The sequence below is a fragment of the Dromiciops gliroides genome, chromosome 6 (assembly GCF_019393635.1).
Source record: "Dromiciops gliroides isolate mDroGli1 chromosome 6, mDroGli1.pri, whole genome shotgun sequence".
Lineage (NCBI taxonomy): Eukaryota > Metazoa > Chordata > Mammalia > Microbiotheria > Microbiotheriidae > Dromiciops > Dromiciops gliroides.
In genome coordinates this window covers 79,509,482-79,530,581 of record NC_057866.1, presented here as the reverse complement: position 1 = coordinate 79,530,581, position 21,100 = coordinate 79,509,482, and the positions used below count along the sequence as shown (strand labels likewise).

Genomic DNA, 21,100 nt, shown 5'->3' with positions numbered 1-21,100 from the left:
TAATTGGCATAGTTTGATTTTAGCATAGCACTGGACATTTTTCACACTATAGTAATGAAACCTCTCTTAGGTTATACAAATAAATTCAAACAAGTTTCAAGAATTTTGAAGTGATTCATCATACCCACATCGTTAAGTACAGTCTTTGTGACTTGGATTAATACCATTTGGGAGGTAGGGGGAAAGGGACAATTGGGGCTGAATGACTTGCTCAAGATCACACAGCTAGTAGGTGTCTGAGGCTGGATTTGAACAATGGTCCTCCTGACTCCAGGGCCAGGGTTCTATCCACTTCACCACCTTGCTCCCCCTCCATTTTGAAAGTACTAAATGCACTTTACCCACTTTAAGTGCCCCTTTGAAGGAAAGTGTATAAATATATATAAATATAATATATATATATATAAATTATTTTAAAGGGAAGAAGTTGACTGGAAAATAGATGAAAAGACATTTGAAACAGAAATTCAAGCAGAAACAAATGAGTTATTAGAGGAGCACATGGAAGAGTATGAAAAGAAGATGGAGGAATATAAAACCGAGTACCAAGAATGGAAAGCCTGGAAGAAAGCGCAGGTACGTAGAGAAGTTTCGACACTGAACAGGGCTGAACTTTGGCCATGCGGAGTGTGAGATTTTATGGCAAGCACAAAGATAAGCAGCCTTGGCTAATGTGGGCCTTCTCTCGTCCCCACGTCAGATGTAAAACCCTTTAGCATTTCAATCCCTTCACAAGCTGACACTCTGCTGTCATTTTTTCAGTCTTCTTACATTTTCTTTCCCAGCAACACTGGATCCCCTCCTCGTTTCTGCGTCCTGGCTTCCTTCAAGAATCAGCTCAAATGCCACTTTCCATTAGTGGTCCTCCCCATCCCCCTTCCACCCTCCAGCCGCAATGGCCTTCTCTCTGTGACTCCTCGGCATTTCCATTGTATATATCATGTATGAATATAGTTATCTGTGTTTCTCCCTGTGGCATCTGCTGCCAGGAATGTAATGTTCTTGCCATTAAAGGGCGCCATGATTCCTATCGGCAGTGTTGCTTCAGTACCTATTGCTTTTGAATGAGTGAGTGAACTAACGAATAGTATTATTCTCAAGTAATCTCCAAAAAATGATGATGCTGAAAATGTGACCATTAAGGATTGTGTCTAGGAAGAACAAAAACCAAAAAAGGATATGTGCTATAAAAGCAAAAGCCTTGATTAACTATTGGTTCTAAGTAATCAACACTCAGAAGAGCTCTGTTCTCAAGAATTCTCCCCATCAGTGCCCTATGGATACACAAATATGTTCTCTGACCCGGAGTCCCTACTTCCTGCTGTTACCATGATCTCAAACACCACAGTTATAGAACTGGTAATGAGGACAATAGTGCCATCTTGAGCTCGTGTCTCGTAAAACATACTCCTCCATGAACACATCACAGTTGTATAGAACACTATGACAGAGAGGACAAGCTCATGATTTCAATCCCCAAAGGGTCCTATTAGCTTTATTCTTTTCCTTAGCCACAGACTAAAATCCCAATCACATCTGGCCATTTTTCACATGCATACCATTAGTCACAAGGGGAAGTGGGTAACATAGTGTGTATGGATCAGAACAAAACTATCCTTCCTACTGCAAAGACAACTTGAAATGACAACAAATCAAATATATGAAATATAGAATTTCTACATAAATGAAGTAATTATAAACAGCCTCTTACAATTTAGGCATTAAATTCCTATTCAGCAAATGAAAGGTACAGTTTGCACTTCCCCTCTTTCTAATTCTCTTGTTGAACTCCCGTGGCATTTATATATAATATGAAAATATAAGACTGAATATAAGTAAACACAATTATATGCTACGTACTTTCTATATCTATGGTTTATGTGTTATATATGTTATATTCTATAAATATATTTGTTTACATATAATGACATAATCACACAAATAGATTATATATACATATATAATGATATATTCATAAATATATTATGTGTATGTTAATATATCAATACATATATTGTATTATTTGCATTTACATATTATGTATTTGCACAAATATACTACATGTATATATATTGTTATTTTGCATAAATATGTTATATCATAAATGTGTTATATTTGTATGAATATATTATATACTATTTCTATATAATTATTCTGTTATACATTATGCATAGTTGTACTTAATTATATTTAGTCTTCTATTTCCTCCTCATTATTAGAGTAAAATATAAGCTCCTTGAGTACAAGGCCATGATATATACTTCTATACATTCTATTTTGCATGTTTTTTGCCTTGCCCAATGCTAGATCCACAGTGTCCAACAAAATAGCTCCTGAGTGGAATGCAATGTAATAGTATGATACAAAGGTGAAAGTTTCCATCAGCTTTGTAACTTCACTTTCTTTTGTGTAGAGGATCAAGAAAAAGAAAAAGAAGGCAACAGAAGAACAAGATGAGGTAACTGAGGAGCCGGAATATGGTGAGGAACCTGTGAAACCCATTCCTCCAGAACCTATTGATAGGTCAACAATAGAGCAACAGGTTAGAGAGAAAGCCTTACACAACCGGAGAAAGCCTGGAGAGCCTGTTTTAGTCCCTGAACTGAGCCTGGCTGGAAGTGTGACACCCAATGAGCACTGTCCAAGGTAAAATGATTCTTAAACCTTAAAGTAATCTTTGATCCATGGCTTTCCCTTATTTATAACTCTTTACCTCTCCATTGACATAAATGACATACGTATATTATAGCCATATACCATATTGGTCTAAATATGGACTACATCCATAAAATAAGATCTCTTAAAAAGAGATAGCTAGAGGGGCAGCCCTGGATTCAGGAAGACCTGAGTTCAAATCCAGCCTCAGACACGTGACACTTACTAGCTGTGTGACCCTGGGCAAGTCACTTAACCCCCATTGCCTCACCAAAAAAAAAAAAAAAAGGAGATAGCTAGATACACACAAATCTTGCTATTAATGTATTGTTGGTGATGATGTTCTTTTGTTGAGTCATTTTTCATTTGTGTCCAACTCTTCTTGACCCCATTTAGGTTTTCTTGGCAGAGATACTGAAGTGGTTTTCCATTTCCTTCTCTAGCTCATTTTAGAGAGGAATAAGCTAAGGCAAATATGGTTAAGTGACTTGCCCAGGGTCACACAGCTAAGATATGTCTGAGGCCAGATTTGAACACAGGAAGAATAGTCTTCCTGACTCCAGGCCCAGTGCTCTATCCACTACACCACCTAGTTCCCCATATTTATGTACACATAATAAAAGATAGAGATTCTCAAGAACATTGGTATATTCCTTCCCTCAATGCAGATTGCAAATATTCTCTACTTTAGTAATGGTTGTTCATGAATTGTTTTGGTAAAAAACAACAACATTCAACCTGGTGATCATCAACTTTTATTCTTTGTATTTAGTTGGGTAATTATTGGCTGTTGCTGTTTTCCCATTTCTATCAGAGGGCTTACGCTCTGAAAGGGGAAGTTAAAAAAGGCCTACTAAAGGGTCTCTTATCTGAAAATATTTATGTAATTTCTAAAATTTCTTACAACGAGGCAAAATCTGAACCAATATGAGATGACTCTGCTGTATGCTACAATGTGTTAAGGGCTAAAATTCTAGCTAGTCTGTCTAAAATATTTAATGAGTGGTCGCCAATAAATTATAAGCTTTAGCAAGAGTTAGACTTTTAAGCATTTATTAAGGAGAATAAGAATTTGGTAAAGAGAGAGAGAAAGGTCTAGATTCCTATCTATTAAAGGGAGAGCGCATTTCTAGCTCCCTTCTCCGCCAGAGTCCAGAGGAAAGAGCGCCAGACCGAGCGCCAGTCTCTTCCTTCCTCCTCCCACTAGTCTGCGTCACTTCCTCCCCGCCAAAGAAAAGACTCCTGGTCTTGCCCTCAAAGACCTTCGCTTCATGGGCAGAACTCTGCTACAGTAAGTATCCAGCAGGTGGCGTCATTCCAATCGTTACAAATGTACTAAATGATTTATGGGTGACAAGTACTACCAAAATGTGAAATTCTCTTCCTGAATCTATATTTTGAATACCCTGTGTTTGATAGACAGGCAGTACATTCCTAGAAGTTCCTTGCAAATACAGGACTCCATCTATGATATGGTTTGCAAGACCTGCTTGATGTAATAAAGTCTTTGGAGACTAGTGACACACAACAAAGCTCATTAAGCTTTATGTGTTTTTCCAATGCAAAGTTTTAACTGTCAATTTCAACATACTATATTAGCCTCTACTAAGCATGTCATTTGCTCTTTTGGTTGATGATGATTGTAAATGTGTCCCCAAATCATCAGAACTTAGACTGGTTTTCTTTTTTTCTGAAAGAAGCACATTTTTTAAAGTCTGGTTACATTAGTTGCAGATGTTCTTTCTAGTCTTTATCAAAATTTGTACTAAGCTTGCATGAGAATATGATTCCATTTTTCTAATTTCCTAGGGCAGAAATCTTGAGAAGAGAAGACATAAAGAAGCGTTCAGTATTTTTAAAAGTCCTTTTCAACAACAAAGAAGTTTCTAGGACAGTCAGTCGTCAAATAGGCATGGACTTCCGAGTTCATTTTGGACAAATTTTCAATTTACAGATACATAATTGGCCAGAGAGTTTAACACTTCAGGTAATAAATTTAATTTTTAATAACCATTTCAGGATTTTTTAACATACATTTTTTTAAAGATAACATTTGTAATGTCTAGAAGATAAATTGACCATTGGCTTCATCGGGGAAAGGATAGGACCAGGTTTGTTACAACTTCCAAGATTCTGTGACTCTAGATAGAATCTCAAAAAACATCCATTTGACCTTCTAAAAGGTGGAGGTCATAGATAGAAGTAGTGTTTCTGCCTCTGTCACCTTGGCAGAGTTAGTCTGAGATTTGTTGCAAGAACCATTAGTCCCATTGATTCCATGGAAATCGTTTTGAGAGAAACATTAATTTCTAATTTATTTCTATGGTTTATGCATTGGAGTTGGCAACAGTGAACCTGGGATCCATTCCACTAGAATCAGCTTGTCCTAGGTAAAGATACTCCAGTATCAATTCCTGGCATCCATATAGATAGGTATAGGCTTAGGAATAGGTGATTGTACCACAATCAAAGGGTAATATGATTTTAAGTGTACCAGGGAAGCTTCATTGCCCAAAATATATCCTCAATGGTACCTTCTGGAGCCACACCTGAATGTTAACATTAAAGATATAGCTCTCGGTTTTCAAGAGACTCATGTTAAAATGGAGACAAATGACATAATTTAGTGAAAAGAATGCTAATATTTCTGTCAGAAAACCTATGATTGATTCCCACCTCTATGATAATAGATTTGAGAGCCTTTCTTAATTCCTGAGGTTTGTTTATTAGTATCATCATAAAAATTTTTAATAACAATGAGGAAAGCAGTATCTTAAACCTTAGTAGCTAACTACTTTGGGAGGATTAGAAAGAATTATAATGGCTAAACTATAGATTAGGCTCTTTGGGGGGATGGGCCACACAGGAGAGAAGGGAAGGCATGGGACATGGGGATACTCCCCCTTACTTTTCCCCCATCCTTTCCTGTTGTTTTACTCTAATCCTCAACAAGCTTGCCATCGATATAATAGAAAGCTACTGAAAGAAGAATCTAAACCAAGAATCTCATTAAGAACCTTTTAACCTCTAAAGTAAAGAAATATTGCCTAACTCATAAAATGCCAAGGAAGTTCTGTTCCATTCCAAATTCCTAAAGAGTAATGAAACAGAATATCATTTTTTAAAATTGATACTTTTTGTTCTTACACCATTTTCCTTTCCCAATATGTCTCTCTCATCTTCCCCTTTACCAAACAGCCTTTCCCAGGCATTATGATAATTTGGGAGTCCTTGTAAGAGGGTCTATACTACAGGGTTGCCCCATTGTATAGAAGAGAGGTTTTCCTGAAAAAGTGTTTGTAAATCCTCTTGTGAAGACTCCTTCATTTGTTAAATAAGAAGACCAATTTAGATGATTTCAAAAGCCCTTTCCAAGGGGCAGCTAGGTGGCACAGTGGATAGAGCACCAGCCCTGGAGTCAGGAGGACCTGAGTTTAAATCTGCCCTCAGACACTTAACATTTACTAGCTGTGTGACCCTGGCAAGTCACTTAACCCCCATTTGCCTCACCAAAAAAAAAAAAAGGAAAAAAAAGAAAAAGAAAAGAACAAAAGCCCTTTCCAGTTCTAAACAAATTATCATATGGGTCCACATTTTAATTGATTTGTGCTTGAGAGAAAAGTACATTGGAAATTAAATATCATTGTAGTCCCCAACTCCAACTACCATTACTTCCAGAACCCCTTTCCTTCTGTCCCTATAGCTCCCACTCTTTATAGGACTCTATCAGTAAACAGAGGCACTGGGGATAAAGGATGAGGGGCCCAAGATACTGGAAGGCACCAGAGATAACTTTCACAAATACTAGCCAATAATTAAACCTGACATTGGGAGTAACTGATTCCTTGACATAAACTAGAAAAAGAAATGTGTTTGTTTTCTAAATCTAGCCCTTTTCCCTTTCTTCAAAAAAAAATTTTTAACTTTTATAAAGTTAAAAAATTAGGAGTTAAAAAATTGTGTTTCCCCCATGTACTCATAACAATTAATCAATAACATCTGCACAACACTTAAGGACATTCTTTCATAATCAGAGCCTTGCATAATCCCATCATCATCTCAGTGTTTAAACTTGTATTTAATTTGCAATTCTCTCACTCAAAGAAGAATTTTAAAAGAAAGTAAAATATTCAAAAGCTTTCCTCACAGATTAACCTGAGGTATTTCAAATGATCACAAAGTTTAGGTAAAATTATCTTTATTTAGTTTATTAAAACTGTATTATCTCTATGAAATCATGAGCTTAAAAAATCTGGCTCAGAGCATATGCTAGAATACTAGAAAGAACTGTGTATATTTCAATGGATGAATCCTGAGATTTTCCTCTAAATTTTAAGGAAAATAATAATTCCAAATAATCCCCTATTTGTTTAGAAAATTTGAAAAGCAAACCTTACTTTTTATTATAAGTTTAATGTGAACCTAAAACATACCAGCAGAAGGGGAGAATTTAAAAGATACCAAAAAAAAGAAAAAGAAAAAAGCATTTTGAGGCAGCTATGTTTTAGAGGCACAGAGAGCATTTGACTTTTCTTTATTGATAGTATTTGATTTTTCCCTGGCTTCACTGAGTATTACTGTTAGGAAAAGGGCCCCATCCCTAGTCTTCTCCTTTTATTTACCCATCGTCATTCACAAAGGTGAGGGTAGATTTAGACCATAGAAGTAACTGGTAGGTTTACTTGGAGATATAGCCAGTCTCCTTGCCACTCAAATAGGCTATAGGCTTGGTGTGGTTGAATCCAGCATCTCAACTCTGTTTTGGAACAACTGATCTTAAGAAGAATAATCGAAATGGCAGACCCTATTCTTTCCTATAATGTTATCTAGGATAAAAAAACATCCCAGCTCCAGTAATTACTTAACAGGAGAAATTTGTTTTCTTCTAGGTAATCAATTCCTAGTCACTGTACCTCTTTGGAATGGTATGGAGGGGATTCAAGCTTACACTCGATGCTGCATTAAATTGTCTCTAAATCCCCTTTCCAATTAAGAGATCCCATGAATCTATGCCTAAATGCACTGTGCTACCAAAAAAGTAATTCCAAAATATGTTAACAAAGATGTATGTTTCTTATTATTCTTTAAGGGATCTAGGAACTTCTTAAAGTAAGTCCTGAAAAGAGGTGATAGCTTCCTAAGAGATTAAAGACCATCTAAATAAGAAAGTCATTTTAATGAATGAATCTGTACCAAGTAAATCAGATTATATGATTTTTTTTTCCTTCTGTTCTGAATCTAAAACTTTCTACTAGTAGTCCTTAAAGTAGGTCTGGGATCCTGAGATGTGAAAACACTCTGCCCAATGAGGGTCTTAGGGTTCTGATTCTGCATGATTCAGGCTGCCATCAATGAGAAAGACCATTCTGTATAGCTTTTGCTTCTACAAAGGTATGATAGCACATTTGCAGATAATCATTAATGTTTCCTCCCATTCCTCCCCTGCAGAGGGAAAGATGACCAGAGGAAGACCAAGGATAGCCCATGAAGACCAGATAGAAAGGCTAGAATGAAGAGAGGGAAGCACAGCAGAGATATGAAAGTAAGGCAACAGATAGTAAGGATTGCAGCCTTTGACATGGAAACCAGCCCCACGCTGAACAGGCAAAAGGAAAGTTGAGAAAGAAAACAAAGTCCTTGCCCTTCCTTCCCTTTGTCTGACCCTTTTCCTATTTATTATTAATGAAATTTTGGATTACTACTATTTTTATTTATTCCTTTGTCATCTTGAAAATGCCCTCCATTCATTTGTTTATTCATTCACCAACTTTTTATGACCAACCCCTGAAACTTCATATAGCAGTGTTTCATACCTCTCCAATATACTCATCATGTATCATATATAATGGCATCCTATATCTTTTATCCCATTCCCAGACCATATGCTCCATGAAGACATGGACCATCTGAATTATGTATCCACTCATTTATTGAAATAGATAGAATTTCCTTCAAGCCTAGCACAGTGCCTTGAACCCAAGAGGTGTCTCATAAAAGTTTGTTGGATTGAATTTGTGGAATTTATTAACATCTGTTATGTACAATGCCAAAGTACTAGGTGAAATACAAAAATGATTAAGACATGGCAACTGTTCTCAGAGAGCTTATAATCTAATAGAGAAGGTATTCATCATGGGTGTAAATATGGAAGAACTGTGAAGCAATGGAATGTGATGGGAGCTACAAAGTGACTCGTAAAGTCTGAGCAAGAAAATATCCACTAATGTGAGAGTAAAGGGAGTAGAGAGGCAGTTTGGTACAGTGATGAGAATCAGGAGATCTGGAGGTTTAAATCCTGGCTCTACCACTCACTTCCTTGGTAAACTAAAGCAAATTCTCCCTGTTTTAGGCCTAAGGTTTTTCCTCTACAAAATAAGTGTACTTGACTCATTGATCTTTGAAGTCCCTTTCACATCTAAATGTATAATCTTGTCTCAATTAGCAGCATATCAATATTTTATTTCTCATACTTCTGCACATGAAAAGCTACATGCTCCATGATATTGAATCTATTAGCAAGCTGTATAACAACAAGGATGTTTATTTTATTTTTAATAACTTTTTTAAAAAACTAATTCTTTAAAGTACTAAGAAACAATTGTTAAATGAAACGATAAAGTTGTCATATTTCCCAGATCCACTTGTATGTAGCTAAGGACAGCTGGCCCCAATGCTAGTATCTAAATTGTGTAGCATCTTTTTAGAAAATAAAAATTAATTAAAGTTTTAAACTTGGCTAGATACTAAAGCTTTCCATGGGGATTTTAATAACTGATCATGGAGTGTAGTAGATTCATGGAATAATTTGTAATGACTGAAGTTACAGATGAAATTAATTTGGGGGGATATTGCATTTCAGTTCTCAGGGAATATTTATCTACATCAGGAAAATAATACACTTTGGAAAATGTCCATGCAATTGCTAGCTTGGAATTAGGAAATGGTTCAGGAATTGCTGGCAGTTTTAGGAGAAAAATTGATGATACCCTCTAAAGTATGTGCAAATAAAGTCACGGATTTCAAATTTAGACCTTAATGTCCAGTGCATTTTTAACAAATTCACAGATTCTAAATCCAAGATCAATTGATTTCATTTAAAATGTTTGATTGGTCAAATTATTATTATGTGACCAGCACTGTGCAAGGAGAAGATACAGTGAAGCATAATACTTGCTCTCTAAACTTTTTTTTAATTTAAAATTGTTTTTTTATTTAATAATCATTTATTTTCTCCCACCTAACTACCACCCCCTGAAAGAAAAACAAAAAGAAAACTTTTACAAGTATATATAGTCCAGCAAAACAAAACCCCACATTGGCCATGTCTAAAAACAGATGTTTCATTAGGGATCATTAAACTTTGTAAGAAGTTTATAGTTTAGTTAGGTGAAACATTTAATTCAACAAACATCAACAACTACCGGAGATGAATCAATTAGAAGTCAACGTAAAGTAACAGGAAAGGTACAGGCAAAGTATGAGTATTGTAATAGACCAGGCATGAGATGGCAAAGGGCTATCTCAGGGTAGTGGTATCTAATTGATTCATGTCCAGTAGTTGTCGATGCTTGCTGGATTAAGTTTGTTTTCCCCAATAAGACTGTTAACTTCTTACAAAGTTTAGAGATCCATGATACAGACCAAGATAACAGAAAGAGAAAAAATGGAAGTAGAAAAAGAAGTTAGGATGGTAGCACTAGACAACAAAAACCCAGGGAAATCTGGGAGACATGACAAAGAAAACTGAAAGGACCAGGTGACAGTTTGGATATGAAGAGAGAAAAGGAGACTGTAGCAAATATCGCATCGTGGTTTTGAGACTAGGATGTTGGTAGTGCCATTGCAGAGACCCAGGGAAGTAGGACCAGGTTGGGTTTTAGAGGTATTACCAGCTCTTCCACAGCAAGGTCTGAGAAGTAATTCTTGGATTCTCATTTCTCTCCTATGTCCTTTGGTTATTGCAAAACTGAAATTTGGACAAGAAATGCCTTGTGATAATTACCTCTGTTTCTTAACTTGCCACCCACATTTATGACTTTGACACCATATGCATCTTTATGGCTCTCAAGAATGGACATCTAATATAAACTATTAGGGATCTTCTTCATTCTTTAGCGACATAAATTCTCCTTAAGAATAAGGCATGATGGGGCAGCTAGGTGGCGCAGTGGATAAAACACCAGCCCTGGATTCAGGAGGACCCGAGTTCAAATCCAACATCAGACACTTGACACTAGCTGTGTGACCCTGGGCAAGTCACTTAACCCTCATTACCCTACCAAAAACAAAAACCAGAAAGGAAAAAAAAAAAAGAATAAGGCATGATGGGGCAGCTAGGTGGTGCAGTGGATAAAGCACCGGCTCTGGTTTCAGGAGGACCTGAGTTCAAATCCGGCCTCAGACCCTTGACACTTACTAGCTGTGTGACCCTGGGCAAATCACTTAACCCCAGCTGCCTCACCCAAAAAAAAAATAAATAAATAAGGCATGATTAGTTTTTATGCTCCTGCCATGGAAACTTTCATTTTAAACCACTTGGCAATTTCTACTATTACATCGTCTTAATTTCTCCTCCCTAGGCCTCTCTGGATTTCTCTGGCTCATCCATAGAGTTGAGTAGAAAAGAAAAATCTATAATTAGTTGGATAGATATTCTATCTAATTCTCTCCTAGCTGACTCAATTATTGTTTGCCTGTGGAAAGAACCCATGTCCCATTAAGACAGGCTTTATGTGAGGTAAACATTTGAGGAGATTAGCCCGAGTTATTTTTCCTTCTTGCCTTGGCTACACTAGGCAAATGAGTTGTCAATAACTTAGGTTGTTGAAAGATCTGGATGTGGAGTGAGGAGGATTGTGAATAGGGAGATCTATTTGAGCCAGGAAATTTTGTGACAGAAAATGTTTGGGGAAGATTTTACTGGAAGCTGGGTAAGGAATGCGTTGGAGTGAAGAAAGCTGCAGGACAGAAGATCAGTTGAGATGCTGGTATAATGATCCAAGAATATTGTGATTAGGGCCTGGACTAAAGCAGTAGAAATGGAAATGGAAAGAAAAGGCAAGTTGGATTTGTATACTGAGAATGGAGAAGCTACAAGATGTGATAATTACCTATGCATCTAAGTAGGGTGAAGAAAACAGCTGTCTAAACTAAGTTCCCTTCTCTGCTCTCAGAGAGTTTGACATTTTGAGATGACTTTAGAACACTTTGAATTATTTCTCAGGACTCACTGTTTCTCGGATTGCATGGATACTAAGACAAAAGTTGGAAATGGATATAGCTTGCAAGATATATTAGTTAAATAACTTTTATAAGCAAAATAAGGAACTCTATGGAAGTAAAATTCTGGAGTATTTTTAATTAGGGAAAGAAATGTAATATGAATAAATAATTACCCCCAGAATCTTAGGTTGAGTTATATTAACTCATTTCCCCAAAGATTCCAGTGATTACCTTATCTGCTCAGCAATAAATGCTGGCAATACCCAAGTATTGAATTAAAACAAGCATTTTTCTTTTCTAAACATCAAAAAGAAAATAAAGAATACAACTTCATAGTTTCAGCTTCTTAGCATTTGATAATTGCTATTCTGACTTCATGTTCACCTTGCTTTGTGTAACAGATACATTCCTGAAAATCTGAATGTAAATTAAAAGACATTTCCTCATTCATATTATAATAGAAACAGTTCTCATAGAAAACATGGTGGCTCTGAAGCATAATAAAAGTCTTACTTTAGAGTACAGCAAATTTTTATAAGCATATATCCCATCCTAATGCCTCATCGTGGGGTGTGGATGACTGAGTTCTCAAAGGCTATGATCTATATTTATCTATTCCCTATATACTTATATTCACCTATACCCTATACCCCCATATAAACTGAACTCTACTCTCCAGCAAATCCTACCAAACTGGAAAAACTTCAAATACAAGCCAACCAATGGACTCCACGTGTGCAGTCCAAAGATTTACCTAGCAGGGCAGCTAGATGGCACAGTGGATAGAGCACCGGGCCTGGATTCAGGAATACCTGAGTTCAAATCTGGCCTCAGACACTTAACACTAACTAGCTGTGTGACCCTGGGCAAGTCACTTAACCCCAATTGCCCCGCAAAAAAAAAAAAAAAGACTTACCTAGCTAAGTTCAGAGAAACTCATCATCATAGAAAGTCACTGAGACAGTCTACTAAAGACATAAAAGGGTTTTAGCTACATATATTTAGGGCACACTAACAACAATGGAACCAATATGAGTCTATTTTCTGATGTTAATAATGCTTGAATTATGATCCCTGGATTAAATTTGACCACTTCAAACAATAAAACAGTAAAACAAAGTAACATGAAAACCTAGTAGGAATGTTTTATGGTTTTTGGCATTAGATACTTTGAGGTCAGCCTAACTTTTCAGGAAGTGGTGAGATGAAAGGATAAAAATTAAAATCATTCAACATTCCAGAAACATTTACTGATCATTTACTATGTGCCAAACACTGTGCTAGTCACTATGGAAAGTATAAAAGAAGGATGAGAGATTGTGTCTATCCTCATGGAGCCTATAGTCTGGGTGAAGAGCCAAAAGTAATGTAATGCTCAAATTCTAGTAACAGACCTGTACTAAGACTATTGGGACAACTTGTATATGGAACTTAACAGAGTAGTATATGCCTTCCTTGAAATAGAGACACCCTAATTTGTGAAATCTCTTCATATACTCTTAGAAGCCTGGATTCTACAAGTTTAGCTTTTTCTACTGAACCTAATTGCCACGTTTGCTATTGAGGAAATACTCTCAAGCAATTTCCTTGCTTCATCTTGGCACAGTGAAGAGATTCTTAACCTGCAGTTCATGAACTTCTTTTATATAACAATAGTTCAATATAATTTGTTTCCATTGTAATCCTATGTATTTTATTTTATTCACTTAAAAACTTTATTGTAAGGAGTCTATTTCACCAGATTGTTCAAAGGATGCATGACCCACCCCCCACCCCTCAAAAAAAAGTCAAGAGCTAATGGTTTAGTGAAAAGTATCATGATGTAGTGAATAGAGTACTACACTTGGAGACAGGAAGACCTGGGTCCAAATCCCACCTCAGACACTTAATGGTTATAAAACTTTGGACAAATCACTCGTTATCTCTGAACCTCAGTTTCCTTATCTATAAATGAAGATAATAATACCTGTAACCTCTCCTTTGAAGAGTTGTTATGAAGCCCAAATTAGCTTATGAATATAAAGCACTTTACAAACTTTAAAGTGCTATATTAATGTCTTTTATTGCATATCAGCAGTAGCAGCAGCAAGCATTCTAGGAGTTAGCTCAGTATAGGCTGTCCTTGTTGCCTCTGATAAGTCTGGCTCAATCACTGTCTAACTCTGAGACTCAAATTATAGCTCCCAGTGTCTCGATTTTTTACTTTGTTTGGGGACAGTAACACCTCCCCTTTCCACCTCTTAAGGTGGTTATGAAGATAAAAGAATGACTAGACAAAGAGGAGCTTTTGAAAGCTAAAAGTAATTCTACATATTCAAGATGGCGACTATACTAGGGAATTCATGACCATATCTTAATAAACATAGCTACAACATAAGAGTTCCAACAATGAGTATCCCATGACTGATCTCCTGCTCTGCCTATTTGAATCTTACAAAGTATATTTCCTCATTTCATCTATGCAGACAGATTCTAAGTAGCTTTTAAGTATTTTAGATAATTCAGGGGATAGTGTATCTGATAAGCAAAGAATTCCAGGAAGGAGGCCTAGGAATGTGATCCCATTCTCCTTAACATTCAAACTATGAAGACTTGACTGAATTAGCCACTGTCAAATCCTTTATGGTTTGAGTGCAGCTGTTGCCACATCACTTTATTCTATGCTCTTTAGTTTTTTATTGTATTTTAATGATTTGCCTTTCTCCCAGGAAATGATTAATTTAAATTAATTGGCTCTATATGGGCTACAGTTAAAAGAAAAAACCTTAATAAATTTTTCAATTGGATTTCTGAATTCATTCATTCATTAATTGTCCTGTTTCCCATGACAAAAATGGGAAGAACATTTTCCATCACTAGAATTGTGTTGGAAGTACTAATTACTGGCCCTGACTACATACTCAACAAAGGAAAAGGCAAATAGGATGATACACAGATATTATATAATTCATGTAAGATAGATCAACCTACAGGAACCTTAATTCAGTGGGTCGCAATTCACACAATGGATTTAGAATTTGCCTTGTTTTTGTAATTTTTTTTCAAATTATCAAGCATTCCTTTTTTTCTCCTTTCCCCTTCCCCACATTGTCTCAGAGAGGGAGGGGAAGAAAATAAAAACAAAACTCATAACAAACATGCAGAATCAGGCAAAACAAACATCATGTTGTCCATTTCTAAAAGTATGTCTCATTCTACCTTTTTAATCCACTGCCTCTTTGTCAGTAGGGGAGTAGCATGCATCATCACCAATCCTCTGGAATTGTGATTAATCTGAACAGAACTCATCTTTTCTACTGTTAATGTGTCCAGTGTTTTATTTTAACTAAACCTTGCTGTATTTTTAAAAATTCAAATATAGCTTCATAGTTCAATCTTTTATTTCACTCAGGATTTCTTTATTGATAGCTTAACAAAATAATAATTTGGCAAACCATCTAGCTTCATTGTTTTGTCTACTTAGTGTATATATCTAATGTCTTTTTTCCCTTTTTATATTATCTAATTTTATCTGAATTTTCATAGCTATCTAAAGGAATAGTCTCCTTAGTGGCACAATTTTTATTTGTCGGTGGTTCTTTAGCTCCATTAGTCAGAGCATCCCAATAGTAATGCCAAGGATGCAGGTTCAGTCCTCACCTGAGCCAGGTAGTTTTGCTCTATTCCATCATCCCAAACTGTGTCCCTAAGCCAAGTCAGCTGCTTTAAAAATATATTACAAGAGGAACCAGATGAGAAATAGTGAATGTATTCCTACTACCAGGAAAAGGACTCAAAGCAGGTAGGTACCTTACTGGGAAGGAGAAGGGACCTGTTATTACCACTGTCATGTACAAAAGATCATCTATATTATTATTATTGCCTTTATTTAACATTTTTTTTTCTTAACTGGATTTAGATCTATGAAACAGTTGGCTATGGCAGCACTAACCTGTTAGCAGAAGTCTTTTTACCCATCCCTGAGACGACAGTGTTCACTGGAAGGGCCTCTATTGAAGAAGTTGAGTTTAGCAGCAATCAGCATGTGACACTGAACCACGAGGGAGTCGGAAGCGGTACAAAAAGCTACTTATCCCTAATGTTTCTTGCTTATATTTTAGCATTTGACCACAGTTAGGCATGCTTCCTTTTGCTTCTAAACAATGGGATTGTGATAAAATCGGTATTAGAGATTTGGGGGATGTTACAATCTTTCAGGTAACGTATATTCCTACATGCAAATTTTTAACAGATGTGTTTTGGGTAGTGTTTTCTAAAATATCATTGGTTCTATAGGAATTGCTTACCTTTTTTGATGAACAACTCGGATTGCTATCATTTCCATTTTGTACAACGGATGAAAGAAAAAACATGCTTTACAGCAAAGGTTCTAAACATTTTTGTATCATGGACAAAAAAAAAAGGCAGACTGGAGAAGCCTATGTAACCCTTCTTAGAATATTTTTAAATGCATAAATCAAAATACATAGGCTTTCCAAGAAAACCAATATATTAAAATACACTGGTTAAAGTTTATTTAAGAAAAAAATTCATAGGCCTCAGGTTTCATAGGCTGCTAAAAAGGCAACATGGTATAGTGGCTAGATGTCAAACATTATAGACAGGATCAGTTAAGTCCAAATCCTAACTCTCACAAATAACTGACTGTATGACCCTGGGCAAGTCCCTTAACCTCTCAGTCCCCAGGCAATCCTCTAAGACCAGAAGTTGCAGAGCAGCTGCCAATCTGCTTTGGTAAAGGGAATTTCCTCATCCAGGAGTCCCCTAGACCAAGGAAATAATACATCCAGTCCCCAAAATATCATTAAATGGTAAAATTATGAAGTATTGTGAAGGAGCTGGATGTTTCACAGATATAGACACAGGTGTGTGTGTGTGTGTGTGTGTGTGTGTGTGTGTGTGTGTGTGTGTACATGCACTTCATAGGCTACGGTGAGAGTAGGAGCAAGAGATTAAGTGTTCATATTATAGAGTGTATCTGAGCATTCTTACCAATAAGTCTCTGAAGGTAACTAACATTTCTCTAGGTCATATTTGCTATTTGCACTCCCTCCCTGCTGCCACGCAAAACCAACTCCAACCAGAAAAATTCAGTTGCTCTTCCTATGGATTATGGATTTTCTCAGTATGTGATATGCTTCTTACAGGTGAGCCCTTTTCATTTGAAGCTGATGGCAGCAACAAAATGATTTTGATGACCTCTGGCAAAGTGTCCAATAGTGTTTCCTGGGCAATTGGAGAAAATGGGATGCCTTTGGTCCCACCAGCATCACAGCAAAGCATTGGCATTCGAAGGTAAGGCTTGATGAGTATGAATTGTAGAGGAACTCAAGGCTACTTAGAGAAAGCATGTTTTTACATTCATTTTCTTATTTTAATTTCATTCTCTTATTTTAATTTTCTCATGTTAATACAACAGCTATTGGCGAGATTTCTTGTTCCTAAAAAGGATACGTTCCACTGTAACATGTGAGGGTGGAAAATGTCATAGTTATGGGACTTCACCTTCCAACATCCCTGTTGCTTGGGGTGCCTTCCTCCCCAACCCTGCACGTTCCTGCTTCTCTGAAGGCTACACTCCCTTGAAGGACCATTTAAGTCCCATCTCTACGAAGTTTACCCCAGTTACCCTGTAATAACAAGGGTTAACATTTATAGGAGTGCTTTAAAGTTTATAAATCACTAACTTCACAATAGTTTGGGAGACAGATATAATCTTCACTTTGTAGATAAGGACACTGAAGTGTAGATATTTAAAATGACTTGCTCATGAGCACACAACCAGGAGGTGTCACATCTGGGTTGTTAACATCTCACATTGATCTGTCTGGGTTTGGTTTTGGGGTTTTGGGGGGGTGTTTTTTGGGGTTTTTTTAAGGTTTGCAAAGTGCTTCTCTTATCATGATCCTGTGAAATAGGCAATGTTGGTACTGACATCTCCACTTTACAGATGGAGATATTGAGGCTCAGAATACTAAGGTTACACAAGTAGGAAATATCAGATCCCAGATTCAAACCTAAAGGGAAATTTAACTCCCTTTCCACTAGGCCTCTCTAGCCAATAGTGACTTATGAAATTCTAGAGTCCTTAGCCCACATTCTCTTTGGCCCTTTGCAATTCCACCTGGTATTGTTAATTATTTTCTTGCTGTTCTTCATATGCAGTATTACAGCTCCTATCTGTGTGCCTTTGACAGCCCATACTTCACATCTGGAATATGTTCCCTCCTCATATCTACTTCCAATCCCCAGCTTTCTTCAAAGCTCAGTTCAAATGCCACCTTCCACAAAAGCCTCTTTTGTTCCACCCATCCACTCACCCCAGGTTCTAGTAACTCGTGCCCCCCACAAGTTATCTTGTGTATACTTTATATTCTGTAGATATTCGCAGAGAGATGTGCTGTCTAGCCAACAAAATATAAATTCCTTCAGAGCAGAGAGTTTCATTTTTTTTAATATTCTCTGCGGCTAACACACAGCAAGCACTTAATAAGTGCTTATTGATTGACAAATTGATAGACATATGTAATAACTTCCAGTCTTGAGAACAGAGACCATATCTTATAGCTCTTTACACTCCCAATAGGCCTGAATAAATCCAAGTTATAGCTATATATCTATATAGCTACATGGGTATGCCTGTATACATCTATGTATTGATACTGATATATATCAATATTTAGATATATAGATATACAGCTAGGTATTTATATATCTACATATCTATATGTTTATGTCTATAAATCTACATATCTCTATCTCAATATTTATACATCTACACATAATACTGATATATTTGTATAGAGATATATATAGATACTTACAATCTATATATGTATTGGATATGGATATGTGGGTTGCTATCTATACATCTATGATATACAGATATAAATAACTATAGAACTACATATCTAAGTATCTACATACTTATAATAGATCTCAGAAGTCTCTTCCAGTTCTAAAATCTATAATCCCACTGACTTACTTGGATCTGCCTTGAAATTCCCTTCTGTCAACAGTGGATGCTGGTCCGTGCAGCTCTATTTTCCCTTAACTTTGTGCTCAGCCCCTTGCTACAAATGGTCACCAGCTGAGTATGATTTATAGCTTTCTGGTGCTTCTATAATATGAAGTCAATGGATTGCTTTGATTGGCCCAGCTCCCCCTGAGAGCAATCAAAGCTCATTTCTCACACTGGTTTCTAGTATTCAGCATGGATCTGGTTTGGGTTATTCCCATTTATGTTAGCAATAATTCTTTTCATTTGCTTGGATGCCACAAACATATTTATTATTTGTTATCAAGTGAGGAAAATACAGAAAATAATGCACTGCTTGGGGTGGGGTGGGGGAGGAGTGGCTCTCAAATGAAGAATGGAAAGAATAGAACCATAATGAAAATCAATTGGGGCAGCTAGGTGGCACAGTGGATAGAGCACCGGCCCTGGAGTCAGGAGTACCTGAGTTCAAATCCAGCCTCAGAAACTTAACACTTACTAGCTGTGTGACCCTGGGCAAGTCACTTAACCCCAATTGCCTCACTAAAAAAAAAAAATCAATTTATAGATTCTCCTTATCTTGATTCAAAATTCTGATTTTAAATCTAAATTCTGTGAGACTTACTTTATTATTTCAATGCTTTAAGGAAAGTCGATGCCATTGCATCCATTGGTGCATCAGGTTTAACAGACATGAAGAAGTTGGCAAAGTGGGCAACAGAATCAAAGCTGGACCCAAATGACCCAAACAATGCCTCACTGATGCAGCTAATAATGGTAAGGAACACTCCCAATCCCACTTGGTGAATCGTGTGTCTAAAAGTAACTTAGCCTTCTGAGGATAATTATATCCAAACAAATAACCTTAGCTGAAGGTAACTGAAATTTATATTTTACATCAATACTTAGCAGTTAAGCTATTTTTATCCAACATCACACTAGAAGTTTGGGTGATTAGATCAGTCAGGGATCTCATTTTTTTCCAGGCAGCCAATTGAATTGTCTTCTTGGAAGTGCTCACATCAGCATAAAAATATAATAGATAAACAAATATACTGCCCGGGAAGTGCTCCTAGCAACATATTCCTGTGATTGTGTTTTATTATGATGATTTCATCAGTGAGATAATTATAACCAGGGTAAAGATTTTCCATTTACATTCTAGCCTTTTAGAGATTTGTCCCAATGTGAGTTCATATAATTTGTAAACCATTTAATATTCGGTATTGGACTTTATATTGCATAAAAGCAGGAACCATATTTTTGTGTTCCTTCAGGGTCTATTGCAGAGTGCCTACTGCATAAAAGATGTTCAGGAAATGTTTGTTGAAGGAATAAAAGCTTTTTGTCAAAATACTCTTTCTTAATGCAGGTATTGTAGATATTAGTAAAGAATAAATTTGCAAAATTTAAGAGCAGCATAATTTGTTGCATGTAAATTTTGAAAACCATATTGTCATAAAATAATTTTACACCTACCATATTTATAAATTCCTTCTCAATTTGTATTTTGGCTGTGTACCTGCAACAGTAATAACATATTTCTATAGCATTTTAAGGTTTGCAAATCCCTTTCCTCTCACACCCATAGGGAAGTAATACAGATATCACCAGTTGCACTTTGCAAATTGGAAAATTAGGATTCAGACAGGCCAGATGACCCCTTCTTGTTCATACAGCTAGTAAGAAAAAAAAAGTTCAGCTAGAGTGTTTAATTGCAAAGAAAAAGAAAAGGCTAAAAAGGAAAGGCCTAACTTTTCTGTTTTATAAATCTGTATCTATAAAGCTAGTATGGTTTGAGATTCAGCATGGTGGGATGGAAAGAGCATTGCAGGGGCAGCTAGGTGGCGCAGTGGATAGAGCACCGGCCCTGGAGTCAGGAGTACCTGAGTTCAAATCCGGCCTCAGACACTTAATACTTACTAGCTGTGTGACCCTGGGCAAGTCACTTAACCCCAATTGCCTCACTGAAAAAAAAAAAAAAAGAAAGAGAAAGAGCATTGCATTCAGAGGAAGAAGACCTGGGCTTGAACCTTATACGTGGTCACTTGCTTCCTGTGAAATTAGAGGTTTAAGCAGCTAGGTGGCACAGTAGATGGAGCACCGGCCCTGAATTCAGGAGTACCTGATTTCAAATCCGGCCTCAGACACTTAACACTTACTAGCTGTGTGACCCTGGGCAAGTCACTTAACCCTAATTGCCTCACAAAAAAAAAAAAAATTAGA

The 21,100-nt window shown here is 36.6% G+C and overlaps 1 protein-coding gene across 1 annotated transcript in view; it reads left to right on the top strand.

Moving 5' to 3' along the window:
• CC2D2A (coiled-coil and C2 domain containing 2A) overlaps positions 1-21,100 on the top strand; it is a 139,702-nt gene that overhangs the window by 59,582 nt on the left and 59,020 nt on the right. Inside the window, exons 16-21 of the mRNA XM_043969640.1 lie at positions 420-576; positions 2,414-2,646; positions 4,465-4,642; positions 15,776-15,932; positions 17,025-17,172; positions 19,522-19,651. Of these exons, the coding sequence (XP_043825575.1) occupies positions 420-576; positions 2,414-2,646; positions 4,465-4,642; positions 15,776-15,932; positions 17,025-17,172; positions 19,522-19,651 (1,003 nt within the window). The remainder of the gene's footprint in view (positions 1-419; positions 577-2,413; positions 2,647-4,464; positions 4,643-15,775; positions 15,933-17,024; positions 17,173-19,521; positions 19,652-21,100) is intronic.